This window comes from Cryptomeria japonica, chromosome 2 (assembly GCF_030272615.1).
Source record: "Cryptomeria japonica chromosome 2, Sugi_1.0, whole genome shotgun sequence".
In the NCBI taxonomy this organism is placed as follows: domain Eukaryota; kingdom Viridiplantae; phylum Streptophyta; class Pinopsida; order Cupressales; family Cupressaceae; genus Cryptomeria; species Cryptomeria japonica.
The window spans coordinates 417,579,716-417,596,391 of NC_081406.1; the positions used below are offsets into that span (position 1 = coordinate 417,579,716).

The following is a 16,676-nucleotide window of genomic DNA, read 5'->3' on the forward strand; positions in this document are numbered from 1 at the left end:
TGCGGCCTATACAAGAGCCATTGAAGTGAGTAAGCACATGGGACAAAACATCACTGGACCACTACTACATATGGGACCCGTCGCAGCACCTAACCAGATGCAAGCAGTTGGCACGGCTTTGGCCAACCAAACTCCAGTCATGAACCCAATTCCGCAAGCGACCTATCCAAGTGTACAGCCGGCGAATCAGTTGGTCCTTCACCCAGGAGCTCCAATTTCTCAAGCCCCACCCGCTCAACCTGTGTACCTGCAAAATGCTACAAATTCGTCAAGGACACAAGAAGAGAAAGATGAAATGAAAGAGCTGATTGAGCAAGTCAAGAAGTTATCAACTGAGGTCACCCATTTGAGGAACCAAAATAATCAGCTCCAAAGCATGCAAAGGATCAATCACAACCAAAATTTCCAAGGGAATAATAATCAAGGATTTAGAAACAATTATCAAGGAAATAACAATCAAGGTTTCCAAAGAAGACCATGGAATACGGCTCCAAACAATGGAAATGTGGTAACGCCTCTGGACAATCCACCAAATGCGCAAAGTCAAGAAAATCCCTCTTCAAGCAAAGTGTTTTTAGCCGAAGCAGCCTTGTCTAGTTGGTGCAGACTCCACAACACGAATCAACATTCTGAGTTGCAGTGTCCTGAGTTCAAAATTGCGGCCGACATTTTCCAACAAGAGATGCGTACTACCAATCCACCTGAAAATCCTCCCACCACAGGTTACGAAATAGTTCCAACCACGCAGTATGGTCAAGCCATGATCGTTGAAACCTGCAGATATTCACAAGAAGAAATTAATCAAGTGCAAAATGGGAGATTTCCTCCAGAATCGGCCAATGGACCGATGGTACCACCAGGATCTCAGTTTCCGCCAGCATCTGCAAATGGGCCTGTAGAGGATTCAGAATACTATTTCCCACCATTAAACGACAGTGTCCTAGTAGAGGGAATAAAGGAAGTGTTCCACCAATCGTCAGGAGGTGCAAACCAAAAAGTTTACCATAGGAATCAGAGAAATCCTGAACCTTTAATAACGTCGATTCCTCCAAACAATTTTTCAACTCCGCCAGATCCCCAAGCTAGTAACGTCCCTGAATATCCACAAAACACTCAAGAATACAGACAAAGGAATATTTCACCTCCCGTGGGAAATGAGATGAAAAGATTAGCCGCCTTGGTATTGGATGAACTCAAGAAAGTCAAGGTAAGCCTTCCACTCTATGAATTGCTTAAGGTGTCAGAAATTAAAGATACGGTGATCAACAGTTTGAGTGAACCTAGTGCAATGAGGTCAAATGTTCAAGCCACTATCAATGTGACTCAAGAGGAGGCCGATTCTCAAGAACAACCCGAACAAAATGAGTGCATGGTTCAAACTATAACCTTTCCAGCTAAAAAAGAAGATATGTTGGAAGGAAAAGTATTACTCAAAAGAGGCGAGACCAAGAAAGCTCAGCCTACAGTCAAAGAGAACCTCACCACTAATTTGGTTCTGCCCGAAAAGGAAGTCACAATCAAGAAAGATGTGGTTAAAAAAGGAAAATCTACAAACAAAACCAGTCACTCGAAAGAGGAGAGCCCAGCGAAGGAAGATCATTCAAAGATCAATCAAGTTAAACATCAAGAATCAAGTGAAGAAAATTCAGTGCCTTCTCAAGGAAAGGACGAACCGGCCCCGTTCCTGTTATCAGTCAGGATATTTGGAAAATTATTACACAATTGCCTTTATGATTCCGGAGCCTCAAGCAATGTCATGCCCCTGGCTGTTTGCCAAAGACTTGGAATAACTCCCGCACCTACCAAGAGAAAAGTCACTCAGCTTGACAAGACAGAAGTTCCAGTCATGGGAGAATTGAACAACATTCATATGCAATTGGCCGCAGACCCAAGGGTCCAGAATTTTATAGACATATCAGTAGTGGATATTCCAGATTCATATGGAATGCTCCTGAGTCGAGATTGGTCCCGAAAATTGAATGGATATGTATCGACCGATTTCGCACACATGTGGCTACCATGGAGAGGAGTCCCGAACCAGATTAAAATTGATAGCACCCCAAGGTTGAGGTTGATGATAACTGAATATGGGGAAGACAATGAAGTCCTATTTTTAGAGTCCGACCTAGGAACATACAAGCCAAAAGTGGAGGAAATCTTGATGATACAAGATGTACAAGATGAAAATACCCAGCAAGAGGTCATGGAGTCAACTGAGATCGTCATTGAAAGCGATCAAGGATCCGATCAAGACGACGAAGGGATGTTTGAAAACTTCAGAAGGTTCGTACAAAGAAACATCCAGCAAAGTGTGCAACTTGGCAATCTAGCATCCGTCCGAGATTTGCTTCTTCCGAATTGGTGTAGAATTCACAATGCCGTCCACTCAGAATTATCTTGTGCTTTATGCCAGACCGCATTGGAGCAAGTAAACAAAAGAGTCCCGCAAACACTAATTATAGAAGAAACTCAAGATTCAGAGAATGAAAGCTCTACAGACACCGAGAGTTCTATGGAAGATGAAGTTTCGTCCGATACAACAGATGAAAGTCATGAAAGTCCAGAAATAGAAAATCAAGAAAATCAGATATGGACATTGAGATTCGACGGATCTAAGTCCAAACAAGGATCCGGAGCTGGATATGAATTGATTGGTCCTAAAGGAGAAACATACCTTGCCGCTCACAGATTGCAGTTCCCTTGTACCAACAATGTAGCAGAATATGAATCTTTGGTTCATGGATTACTGTTAGCCATCCAAAAGAGGGCAAAGATACTGCAAGTATATGGAGATTCAGAAATCGTAATAAGGCAAATCAGGAATCAATATGTTTGCCATGACAAAAGGCTAACTAAGTACAGAAATCGAGTCTGGGATCTAATTGAAAGTTTTGAAGCTTTCAATATCAATTCAATTTATAGACATCAGAATCAAGTGGCCAATTCACTTGCACAGGCCGCGAGCTCATTGATTCCATTAGCAATGGAAGGATTAAAGAAGTTTACCATCGAGTTAATATCAGTCCCTTCAGTCCCAGATAACATCACCAATTTCCAAGTTTTCGAAGATGACAAGCACATTCTAGACTTCCTAACCAGCACGGACGTCTTCTTAACACAGATCATAGATGAAGATGAAGTGGGTGAAGCCGAGTTTGATGCCGAAGGAGTCCTGAACTTAAAGACAAACACTATTCCAAAAGGAATGGTTGAATTAGAAAGGATTTTTGATCCTGACAAGTTGAAAGAAAAGAAGAATCACAGTGTAGAAGGTAATATGTGCGACGCGATCAATCTAGGTGACGAGACACAAGTTAAGAATGTTTTCATTGGAAAGTCCTGCACGGCGACTGAAAAAGATGGAATCCTAAAGAACATGAAGGACTTCCCAGATGTCATTGCATGGAGCTATGAAGATCTCAAGACCTACGACACTGCGATTATCACTCACACAATCCCGTTGAAGCCAGGAAGCAAGCCGTTCAGGCAAAGACAAAGACCCGTCAATCCTTTGTTGGAACCACTGATATACCAAGAAGTGAAGAAGTTACTCACAGCTAAAATCATCTTCCCAGTAAGGCACTCGACGTGGGTCGCCAACCTGGTACCTGTTAGAAAGAAAAATGGAGAGATCAGATTGTGTGTTGATTTTAGAAATCTCAACAGAGCATCAAAGAAAGACAACTATCCGCTCCCATCATTAGATGAAGTACTGCAGATCGTCAATGGATCACAGATGATGTCCTTCCTAGATGGATATTCAGGATACAATCAAGTCCTAGTCGAACCTGAAGATCGACTGAAGACTGCTTTCACCACCAAATGGGGAACGTTCGCCTATAAGAGAATGCCTTTTGGACTCATAAACGCCGGGGCCACATTCCAGAGGGCTATGGATATCGCTTTCAGAGATTTAATTGGTAAAAGTATTATTATATATATGGATGACATCACAGTTTTTTCCAGACAGAGAGAAGATCATGTGAACGATTTGAGAAGAGTCTTCCAAAGATGTAGAAGGTACGGTGTCTCCCTTAATCCAAAGAAATGCATATTTGGAGTCACGGAAGGAAAGCTTTTAGGACATGTCATTTCAGAGAAAGGAATATCTATTGATCCTGAAAGGGTGAAGGCCATATCTACTATCAATTTGCCAGCAAGTAAGAAAGAGCTCAAATCATTTTTCGGAAAGATCAACTTCGTCCGAAAATTCATTACCGGATTTGCCGAGATTGTCAGGCCACTAAATGAAATGTTAAAGAAAGATGCAAAGGTCGAGTGGACTCCACAAGCCAGAAGGGCATTTGAAGAAATAAAGACCGCAATCATGGAAGCACCAGTTTTGATTAGTCCAGATTATCTCAGGCCATTTTATTTATATTCCTTCGCTTCTGATTACACTTGTGCCGCCATTCTCACCCAAAGAAGTGAAGAGAGGGATGAAAACCCAATTGCTTTCATGAGCACCCCGTTAAAAGATGCAGAACTCAGATATCCAAACATTGAAAAGCAAGCATACGCATTAGTAAAGGCAGTTAAGAAATTCAGACATTACCTCCTGAGAGCCAAGATTTATGCAATAGTGCCTGATGTGGCAGTCAAGACTCTTCTCATGCAAAATGAATTAGGTGAGAGAAGAGGAAAGTGGGTCGCCATTATCCAAGAATTTGATATTGAGATACAGCCCATGAAACTTGTTCGAGGACAAGCTTTGGCGCAGACACTAGCAATAGATGGGCCAGGATTAGTCCAACAAATTTATGAATTAGAGGATGTCGCACATGATGAATGGTACAAAGATATTGTGACATATTTGCTTAATCACAGATGTCCCGCTCATATGACACCTACACAGAAAAGAGCATTAAGATTAAAGTGTCAACATTACATGCTTCAAGGATCTGTTTTATATCGTAAAAACTATGAAGGAGTATACCTGAGATGTGTTGGCAAAGACGAAGCAAAGCAGATAATTGAACATTTCCATTCCAAGTTTGGAACCGGACATGGAGCCAACCTCGCCACAGCTCACCAGATCCTACGAGCAAGATATTACTGGCCTACGCTTTTTAAAGATACATTCAATCACATTAAGACTTGCCACACATGTCAAGTTGCAGCTATTAGAGAGAGAAATCCTGCCATGCCACTGAATCCCGTGATTGAAGCCAGGCCATTTGCTAAATGGGGAATGGACTTTATTGGTGTCATCAACCCTGCATCCTCAGCACAACACAAGTACATCATTACAGCTACAAATTATTGTACCAGATGGTCAGAGGCACAGGCACTTAAGGTTTGTTCTACTGAAGTAGTAATCAAGTTTCTAGAGGAGAACATAATCACGAGGTTTGGATGCCCTTATGCGTTGGTTTGCGACAATGGATCGGCATTCACATCATTAAGATTCTCAAATTGGGCTTTTGAGTACGGAGTAACCCTCAAGTTCTCATCGAATTATTATCCTCAGGGTAATGGATTAGCAGAATCCACAAACAAAAATTTGCTCAGTGTCATCAAGAAATTATTAGAGAGAAGCCCCAGAGAATGGCACACCCAGTTGAGATTTGCTTTATGGGCAGACAGAATCAGAACAAAAAACGCATTAGGCATTTCGCCTTATTTTCTAGTTTATGGCCAAGACCCAGTCTTCCCCATGCAACTCAGGATTCCGACTTTGAGATTCATTCAGGAGTATATGGAAGATACTGATGCAGTACAGGCCAGATTGACACAGTTGATGAACCTAGAAGAGAAAAGAGATCAAGCACTAGATAACTTTGCTAAACACCAAGGAGTGGTGAAGAGATGGTTTGATCGACAAGCAAGAATCAAGGCGTTCCGAATTTCAGATCTCGTCCTGTATTGGGACAAAGCACATGAGAAAAGAGGAGAACATGATAAGTTTGATAGGCTTTGGAAAGGCCCTTATCAAATTTCAGAGATATTGGGAGAAAATGCATTTAGGTTGCAAACTTTAACAGGAGAGGACATCCCGTTGCCTGTCAATGGGAGATATCTCAAACATTATTTCCAATCCTAAAATGCCAAGGCCTTCCCATGTACATAGTTAGTTTAGTTTGCTTTCATTGTTTTTTTTTTTTTTTTTTTTCGTTTTTGTTTTGTTTTGTTTTCGTTCTTAGTTTAGGTGTTTTTGTTTGTTTTAGGTTAGTTTGTTTTGTCCTGAGGGGTATCCATTTGACATTGGGTGATTTTGTTATATAACGCTCTGACTTCCTGCTGGATTGTTGGATGCATTTGGAAAATCATGAGGTCTTTTGGAATTACCAAGGGAGTTTCTTTTAATGAAGCTTTGAGTCAGGACGTATTTGCTTTGAAGAAGATTAGCTTATTGAACTCACGTATTTTTGTCCTTCAGTTATTATATTTTCACATACTTATAATCTCCGAGTCATTATGGTTTACAGGCAAAGCTGTGATCAGTGAAAAATCTAAAGTCTAGCTTCAGCGCCACCGCAATCCTCAAACCCTAGTGAGTTTCACTACTCACGAGCCAAAGAATTGACAGAATTAAAAAGCAATATCAAAAGAAAAGATGAAAAAATGAGAAAAGATCAAAAGAAAAGAAATGAGCTAAAAGGAAATATCAAATTGGCTAAAGGGAATTTACGAATAACTCCATCGGGGCTATAGACGCCTGACTGGCAATGGAGCAATGTTCGTGAGCTTGCGGCAATAACCTCGTCGGGACTATGGACGTCTGACTGGCAGCGAGGCTCTATCCAGGATGCTTTTGGAGTTTAGACGAACTACGTAGCTTATCACAGGGGAACCTGAAGATCATGATTGTCTTGTTGAGGGGAATTAACGCATTTGCACACACATGGGTAACTGTGGACTTGATACTTTGTCTCAATATGATGGTCTCTTCTTGTAAGTGTTTCTTAACTCTTGGATTTGTTGAGGGAGGTTTTCTGGATCTTCCTTTAGAAAGATTGATTCCCAAATGTTTTGCAACATTTCTCAGTGGTGTCGCCAGATGTTGTGACCATTTCACACATCGCCCCATCGCAAATGGGGACCCCCTCTTCTTTGCTTGTTTTTCGCTCGTTTTCGCTTTCGTTTTTAGGATTTTGCTAGTTGGTTGGTTGTCTGGATTTAGGGCCAAGCCTTAGGGTTTTAAATTTTGCCTTTTCAAGCCAAAATCCAGTCATTTTTGAGAGCTTCTGAGCTTCTTTTCTAGAGTGCAAATTTTTGAATGCAATGATTTCGCCAAAATGGTCTAATTTTCAATTAGAATGTTCATACAGAGCTTAAACTTTTCTAAGTGTTGACCGTCAATATGAATTTTTGTCTGATTGAATATTTTGACCAAATTTTGACCTTTTTGAATTTTGATCCTGGGCATTGGAATTGATTTGTTTTCGCCTCGCGAAGTGTTAAAATGTGAAAAATCTTGTTATTTTGGCCTGTTGGAGCAAAATCGCTCCTGTCCCTCAGTGAAGGACGGGAGCTCATTTTCAAATATCTCTTCATCCTTGCAGAGTCCAAATAAATTTTACGTTTGAAGTGATGGAGAACGACGAGATCTTTTCATTGAATATAAATTGAAGATTTTCATGAGCACAGAAAGGCCTCCAGGAGGAAAATCGCTCCTGTCCCTCAGTGAAGGACCGGAGCTACAAATCAAATTTCGCCTCGTCCTTACAAGATTTTAATGACTTAGCAATTTGAGGACGTCCAAGAGAAGATGTTTTGCCAAATGAATATAATTTAAGATGCAAAAACGAAGGAGAATGACCTATATTGACCATATCGCTCCTGTCCCTCTCCAAGGGACCAGGGCGAAGTACCTTGTAACTCTCGTCCCTCTCCCAGGGACCAGAGCGATTTCCTTCATTTTGCAAAATCCAGACAAGGGTCAAGGCAAGTTTACGTTCAAAAACAAAGGAAAACATGAGGTGAACGCATTGAATATAATTTGAAGATTTTTTGGACGTCCATACCAGTATTAAATGCCTCGTTCGCTCCTGTCCCTCAGGAAGGGACCAGAGCGATTTTTGATATAATTGTTTTTCTTGCAAAGTTACAAATGATGTCAAGGCATGAACGAATAGAGGGAAGAAGGACGAGTCCGTTGAATATAAACTTGGAACCAGGCAAAGTGAGATAGTGGCCACAAGGGAAGGATCGCTCCTGTCCCTCTCCAAGGGACCAGGGCGATGATGATGATAATACTCTCTATGCAAGTTCAAGGTCGTTCCTCCAAAGTTCAAGGCCGATCCAAGTCAAGACAAAGGGTGGCGAAGACATTTTAGAGCATTTCCATCAAGCGCAAGGTTGTAAAGGTCATCACATGGAGGGAACGTGCACTCTAAGACCCAGATCGCTCCTGTCCCATGGGAAGGGACCAGAGCGATACCTACATAATGGCATAAATTTCAAAAGACGAACAAGTTTCGAGCAACCAAGAAGGTCGAAAGGACATCATTTCACGTAATGAAGATAATTGCAAGCTGGTAAAAACAAGAACAAGCACATAATAATGAACTTCGCTCCTGTCCCTCAGGAAGGGACCAGAGCGATCTTAGATGTATTGATCATTTTGAGCAAGATTTCCGTAAGGACAAGATTTCGCAAGGTCTTAGATGGTCCACGGAAAGGTAGAAAGGTGATGCATGAAGATTTCAAACGTTAGATAATCACCAAAATGGACCTAGGGATCATATCGCTCCTGTCCCTCTCCAAGGGACCAGGGCGATTTGCTTTGGATCCTTCGTTTTGCTTCAAGTACGTGCTAAGTCAAGACTCCATAAGGATAAACAAGGTTCAAGCCATCATTTGATGATAACATACGAGAGTTTTAAACGTCCAAACATTGCTAATCAAGGTAAAAGCTCATATCGCTCCTGTCCTTTGGACAGGGACCAGGGCAATCCTATCAAAAGCGCTCATATTCCTCCAAAATCGAAACAATGCGAGGTTAAGCAAGACAAGGGATGGCGTTTGGAAAACATCACAATGGAAGATCGAAGGTCAAAAATGCATATTGAACGTGAAAAAATCAAGATCGCTCCTGTCCTTTGGACAAGGACCAAGGCGATACTATCAAAACACTCGCGTTCCTTCAAAGATCAAGGCGAAGCAAGGTTAGGAAGTGCGAAGGACGACGTTTGAAGGACATTGCAAAGGAGATCGAAGTTTAAAAGTCGCCAAGATCAAGGAGAAATAATAGATCGCTCCTGTCCCTCTCCAAGGGACAAGGGCGATGGTCCCTTTAAAACGTCCAAACACATAATGAAGACAAATATAATAAGCGCAAAGGACACAAGCAATGATATTGTTCGCCTTACAATGAAGGTTTGAAGGTCAAAGATACAAGATGAACATGAAGACATGGAGATCGCTCCTGTCCCTCTCCAAGGGACCAGGGCGATAATGGTCATAAAATGCATTTGCTCGCACAAGAAAGAAATTCAAATTCGAGGGACCACCAGATGATCGATTTGGAACGTGGAAATGAAGGAGTTGAACGTTGAAAACGCAAGAATCATGCCAAAGATGGTGAATCGCTCCTGTCCCTCTCCAAGGGACCAGAGCGATGAGGTACGTCCCTTTATTTTCATATTTTTGGCGCCAAATTAAACAATTCAAATATCCTTAAATGCTAAATCGATTTAAAAAATTGAAAATCCTATTTAAATTGGCATTTAATATGGCGTTAATCTTTATTAATTATTTTTGCCTTTATTAAAATCGAAATTTGCAAATAAAAAACGCAAGGCATTAATAATTAATTATTTAATTAATAAAAAATCGATTTCAAGCGCTCATATATGGAGGTCGGCCTTGTTATGTCATTGCAAATCATTTAAAAATCGTTTGAAATTGTTATATTTCATCAAGTCGGCCAAAGAGATAAATCGATGAGAGCACTATATATAGGGGGGTGAAAACTATTATTTTCACATCATTATTTTACCTCTCTACATGCGAATTAAGGAAGACGAAGGAAAGTGTTAAGTGTGTTCAAAGATAGTGCGAATATTATCCAAGGTGGCGCAAGTTTCATTCATACCAAAGGTGGCGCTAATATAGAGTGCGAATTACATTGAAGACCAAGGGTGGTGCGAGTTTGAAGGTTCATTTGAAACCACGTCCAAGGCGAACTTGAAGACCACGCCAAAGTACGAATTTGAAGATCCATTTGAGACCACGTCCAAGGCGATAATTGAAGATCACGTCCTGTCCAGAGGTGGCGAAGTCAATTTTGAGGAGATCATATTGAAGATTACTTTATACCTCAATTTTGCCTAGGCGAATTTTGTTTTTGCATTCTAGAGTTAGCTCTCTATCGAGGTATGGCGATTTATTGTTATTGTTTTATTCATTCATCGTCATATTTCAAATTTTGAAATTTTGATCCTTGAGTATCTCTTAGCTCAATCGTTGTATTTTAGGAAATGATAACTCTAGAGACTTATCATGAGGTTTCCTAAGATTTATCTCTCTTATTTACGTTATTTATTGCAAAATCTATTTCTTATAATGAAATGTTGTGTAGGTATGGCGACCCCAAAGGTGGGAGCATCCACCAGTCGCTCGGCTCTCATGAAAGAAGATCAGAAGACCGAAGAAGTGGAGACCAAGATCGTGTCCAAGTGGAGCAACATTGGAGATACCAACTTGGGGAACTTTAGCACGAAGAAGTTCCGAGAGGTCCCTTACATCGGCAAGCCATCACCTGTCGCCCGGAGAATAATAGAGAGTGGCATCATTAAGGCGGCCGGTTTTCCTCCAACCATTCAGTGCCACGAGTTGATGATCGAGTGTGCCCGTCATTACAATCCACAGTCCAGGACAATTGTGTCCAACGAAGGAAACACTTTGGCGTACCTTTCAGAGGAAGCCATAAGTGAAGCCTTCCATCTTCCAGAGCACAGGGACATGATATACAAGAGCATTGAAGGAGCCAGATCAGTGTATGATGATGATCCAGATGCTTGCCTAAGCATAATCAACAAGAACTGGCTACTTAAGAGTCGTCCCCGTCTGAGCAAAGTACCGAACACACCGCACAGGATTGATTTCCAAGAGGAGTACAGAGATTTGATCACCATGCTCAACAGAGTCACAGGAGCACCTCATGCCTTCTATTTTGAGAAATGGATGTTTTACTTCATCCAGGTGATTGTTCAAGGAAAGGGTACAATACATTGGGCTAGGATAATTAGCCATTGCTTAGACGTACAGTTGAGAAGACTCAGGGCTACTAAGTCCTTCCACATGAGTTCATATGTCATCTATGCCTTAATCAGGAGCGTTGAGTACGCAGGACTACCTCACAGAGGAGTGATTGGAAGAGGACCCGGCGAGGTCAGAGTTTGTGAATCCTATACCTACTTGCATCATCCACCAGGGAAGAACTACAAGTTAATCAATGATACTTTCACGATGAACATCACAAGGACGTTGCAAGGAGGGATTCACAACAGATTATCTCAGGATGCCCAGGAATTCATCAAGAGGTACGGTGCTCGGTTCATTCAGTTTCCCAAGTTCACTTACATCAGAGTGTATGGATGTCCTTTACCTCCATACATGTTGCCGAGGTACCCAACAGACAGAATTGTGTTACTTGAAGTAACAAGGCAGTTGGCAGCATATGTGAAGGCATTCAGACACAGACATCAGAATGGAGTTCAGGTACCTATTATTTTGGGTAATTCAGTTGAGGTATGTCCTACTGTCTTAGCCATGGATGACGCAGAGAAGGAGTTAGCCTTGTATCCCTTTTCATCTTTTGCTTGGAGGAATAGTTTTGATCCCCATGGACATTTAGAGGAGACGGTCGGTAGAAGATTTAGACATGAGTACCAGATTGAAGATTTTATGATGAATCTCCTAGATGATCTCGAAGTGAAACGAAAGATACATTCTAGATTGCCTTTGGATTTCATCAGGAAATGTAAGATTTACAGAGTAGCCGACCAAGCTCAGGACAACGGCAGGCACATCCAATCTTCATATGATAGAGAAAGCAAAACAATAAGTTTGAATTGGAATGAGCCCGAGGCCGTGGATTTAAATGATTTGATGGCACCAGTCTTGTCTTGTACTCGCAGATGGATAGACGTTCAACATCAGAAGTTGAGAGAACAAGGCATAGCTATGTCTTTTACTTTGGAAGAAAAGCCAGCCGAAGGTGGAGCCAGTGTTAGTGAAGGCAATCCTAATCCTAGGAATTCAGGTGAAGGTAACTTTCGATGTGCCAGTGAGGGCAATCTTCATTCGAGAGGTTCGAAGAGAAAGGAAAGATCAGAAAAGAAAGAGCCTTCCAAGAAAAAGCAAGGTGCCAACAAAGATCAAACACCAGGTACTTCTTCCAGACCAGAGGATAGAACAATTCGAGTGGAAGAATCCATGGAATCGATGGTACAGAATGATAGGCAGGAGGAAGGACAGGCACAGCATGTTTCATCCGATGGATCCCTCCAAGACTATGATTTAGATAATGATAATGAAGTAACATCTCCTCCCAGACAAGAAGAAATAGTACATAAAGAGATTCAAGTTCAAGAGACAAGATCAAATATCCCAGATTGGTTGAAGGAAAGATTGACTAAGGTGATCGTAATTGAGGACGAGGACAGTGCAATTGATTTAGAGAGCCTTGTTGGACGTTCACATATGACAATAGAGAAGAAGAAGGCTACAAAGATGTCCAAGATGGTTCGAGATGAGACTGGATCTAGAAAACTGCAGATAGCTACACCGGCAGCAGACAAATATGAGGGTGAGATCCTAGCAGAGGACTATCATATACAGACTATTGAGTTAGGACCATCCACAGCAGAGCAGACTTTAGATGATGCCACCAACACATTTGAGGCATTGAAGGACAAGTTTAGAGAAGAAGTAGAAAAGAATAGAAAGCTTGAGAAAGAGGTCGGTGCATGGAGGACATATTTCAGTCATATCAATGAACCTTTGGGACGTCAAGATCCAGTTAGATCACCATTGCAGGCATTACCCCTTCAATCAATCAATGAAGCAGAAAGATTCAGGAATATGGTCCAGCGTACATGTAGTTGGATGGATAGATCTCACACGGTGGCCATTGAGTTTGTTACAAGGATGTCGAAGATCACCCATCAGGCTATCCAAGTTCTTGAGATTATTCACAGATTGATGGCAACAGTAGCTGCATTTGCCCATACCAAGGACGTTGTCATCCCTGTCTTGAAAGTTATAAGACACACATCCAGAAGAATTTTAGCACAAGAGAGGATCTTAGAAGGTGATTCTCACAGTTTGTTTCAGTGGTCAACCTTACTCCATATAAAGAGTGTTCTCTTTGAGGACATCAGTGTTAGATGTGGTCAAGTTGAGGAGGTGATCAATCCGATCCAGGACAGAGTATTTGAGGTACTTCGTACCATTCTTGGCAGAAGGATCGAGGTCGAGACAGATGTGGATATACAAGAATTTGAGGATAGAATCAAGATCATCTTTCGCAAGGACGCAGATGTTACAGATGAGCAGTATGATCAGATGTATGCCACCATGCTCCTGATTGATAGAACAAAGGAACTTGAACCTACTTGGGACACAGCTCTTCTAGATGCATTTGATCAGGTTATCCACTTAGAAGAGAGTATCAAGAATCTTCCCGAGATTCCAAGCACAGAAATCGAAGAAATCGTGACAAAATTCATTGCATATGCTAAGAAAGAGAATTGGAAAGGGAATAAGATTCTAGATGAAAGGTTGTTACAGATGACATGACATCTTATTTCTCATTGGTTGATACCTCCTAGATTTTTGTGCCAAATTTAATATTTGGCTATGTATTTAATGTTGTTCAGTAAAAAGGAGGTCATTTGTAACAAACCCTAATTAGGGTTTAGGTGTCATGATCTTGTCCATTGATTTGCTTTCAATCTGGACCTTTCATTGTAACTGGGGATGCTATTTATACCCCCATTTTTCATTTCATTTAGAGGGAGTTAATAGTCGAATATTTAGATAAGAGTGAAATAGAGAGATTAGAGTTGTAAGCAATTTTTATTTTGTAGCAAGATTGAGTCTTGAAGAGAGAAACTCAAGCAATTGTTGTATATGATGACTTGGAAATCAATAAAATATTGAAGTTATGGTGTTTTGTTGCAAATTTCTTAAGTTATCTTCATGGTTGTTGGATGTACTTGAATCACGCTCAATCAAAGTAGTTTGTTAATTTGAAAGGCTAAGTGTGAGATTTGATATTTGGTAGGATTCGCAATCCAAACCACTAGCTTCTTGCTGATTGTAGGAACGCCTTGCGTGGTCGACTGGAAAACATTTTGAGTCCTTAACCTTCAAGCATTTTCGCATCTAGGATATGTACCTTCGTAGTAGTGTCCTTGGTCTTTGATGCATTGAATACCATTATTACCTTAGAAGATCGCACTAATTTCAATTAAGTTGTTATCTTATGGCAAAATTGAAGTTGGTTGAGTCTTGCCAAATCTCATTCATGCTAAGTCGTTCATAGGGTTAGGCTAGATTAGACCTCTTAAGCCCTATTTTTTTCCATTTTTTTTTTTGAAAGTTCCTTTTAGTTTAGTGAAATCTTCGAGCCTTTGGAATACGTAAGACGCCTTGGAGGAAACAGCAAATCACATCATACCACTAAAAAAGCTTGTCCACACGTGGAGACCCCACTAAAAGAACCTTGGAGTCCATCTAACTGATCCTTTTTGCAGATCTTCAGCAGTTAGAGACTATTTTCTCAAGAGAGGATAAGATGCCTGTCGGTATTTTATTCTGTGTATGATTGTGTACAAAATACACGTCAACAGATACCTACACTAAATTTTTGTAAGACTGTCACAAGATCATTTTGGCTTTAGTTATTTAGGTCGTTCAACCTATTGATTAGTGTCTCTTGTGTTGGATAGCAGCAGTTTGCTTGGTTTTATAACTATTCTAATTTGATATATGCACCCAAATCTCATAATCTGACTTTCAGCGTTTGATATAGATAAAGATGTTTTTTTCTCCATGTTATAGGAAGCCAAGATGCATCCTGGCCATTTATGATTGCTAACTCAATGATAATTTTTTATGGGAAGGACAAGAATTTTTAATCCTCTGTAGCAAGGCTGCTCATGCAATAAAACAAACAAGTTCCCCTCAGTTGGAGCCTGGGGTGTGAGAAACCTTCCTAGAAGGTAGTTGGTACAAGTCTTCTGCTGCGAGGACTTGTAAGGTTTATTTTTTTATTTTTACATGTGCCATGAAAGGTTTGGTAAGCCAACCAATAAGCATCCAGAATAGCTTTTTATCTGTGCAAGCATGAGAAAGAAGTCAGACAGAATCACATCACATTTTTAATATTTAATGAGGTATAGGTGGATATAAAAGGTTTTTATGTATGTATTTATGCATCCAAAACTCTTTGTTAAAGTATCGATCATAGGTACAGATTGAACTTTTTAACAAGATGCAGGTGTGCAGTATAGCTTTGGTTCCCAATGTTGGAAACTTTACTCCTTATAGAAGCTTGTTTTTACATGCAAACTAATCAACAAAAGACACTACATAGGAAGTTTGTTGGCTTCAGACTAGAATCTATTAAATAACATAAATGACCTAATTTACCTGGTTTATTGTCATTTAAAAACCCTATGGAATCTAGGGGAATGTTCATTGTTTCCTAATGTGAAAAAAGTCTGTGAAACTCTTTCAAAACTATGATTAACAGATATTATCTCTTCAAATATCCATTTACTGTATTTCTAGCACTAATTCAAATCTTTTTAACCATTGTATGCTACTAGTTAATCAGCCATTGCTAATACAAATCTTTGTAACTGTTATATGTTGACAGAAAATCGGCAAGAACACAGAAGAACTACAGGCAGGAGCAGAGAACTTTGCATCCATGGCAGATGAACTTCTGAAGACAATGGAAGGCAGAAAGTGGTGGCAAATATAGTGATGAATTTTTTTCACATTTTCATAGAGACTCCTATGCAATAGCTCGATATTGTTGTAAAAGGTATATTTTTCAAACCTTGTAATCCATCTTAAAACATCACCTTCTTTTTCTTATTTAAATATTACTGTTGGTTGAAAACTTCAGCTGCAGCATATTTAAATAGCTAAAATATCTCACGAGTCTTATATCTACATGTTATTGAGTTGATTCATTATGCAACTTCCCATTTCTAGTTCGATTATCCTATCATTTGATTATATCAGTTTTATAAAGGTCGTTAGCAAGGAGGGCATGACGTAATTCTTACTAAAAAGGTTGAGTTCCCTTAAGCAATTACCATTTCTTAATATCAGACTGTTGGTGTAATTATTTATTCATGTTGGATGTAATTACACATTACTTAAGTTTACTTAGGTATATGCATAACATTGTAGTTTGCATATGAGACACTTAGGGAGATGTGCTACATTGGGAGTTTGTATGTAGGAGAATTTCCAGCTTTTATGGTGTGATCTATTTATTACTTTTATCATATCCACTTATTGTGGACTGATAATTCGACCTTCGGTGGGTGATCCACCTCATGTGGAATATTTTACTGTTTCTCCTACCTACCACACCTATTTCCTACCTACCCTTGTTTCTCATTGAGTCACATGTCATGTTTGTGTTCTCACATATCCATATAGCCTTGCCTATATAAGCAGGCTCATATTCATTGTATGCAAAT

At 40.2% G+C, this 16,676-nt stretch overlaps 1 protein-coding gene across 4 annotated transcripts in view; it reads left to right on the forward strand.

Annotated features, from left to right (window-relative positions):
* Window positions 1–16,676, forward strand: part of LOC131062006 (uncharacterized) — a 334,716-nt gene that overhangs the window by 313,420 nt on the left and 4,620 nt on the right. For all 4 annotated transcript variants that reach the window (XM_059216662.1, XM_059216661.1, XM_059216660.1 and 1 more), the window contains one exon: window positions 15,836–16,006. In XM_059216662.1, coding sequence (XP_059072645.1) covers window positions 15,836–15,943 — 108 coding nt within the window. In that variant the 3' untranslated portion in view covers window positions 15,944–16,006. The remainder of the gene's footprint in view (window positions 1–15,835; window positions 16,007–16,676) is intronic.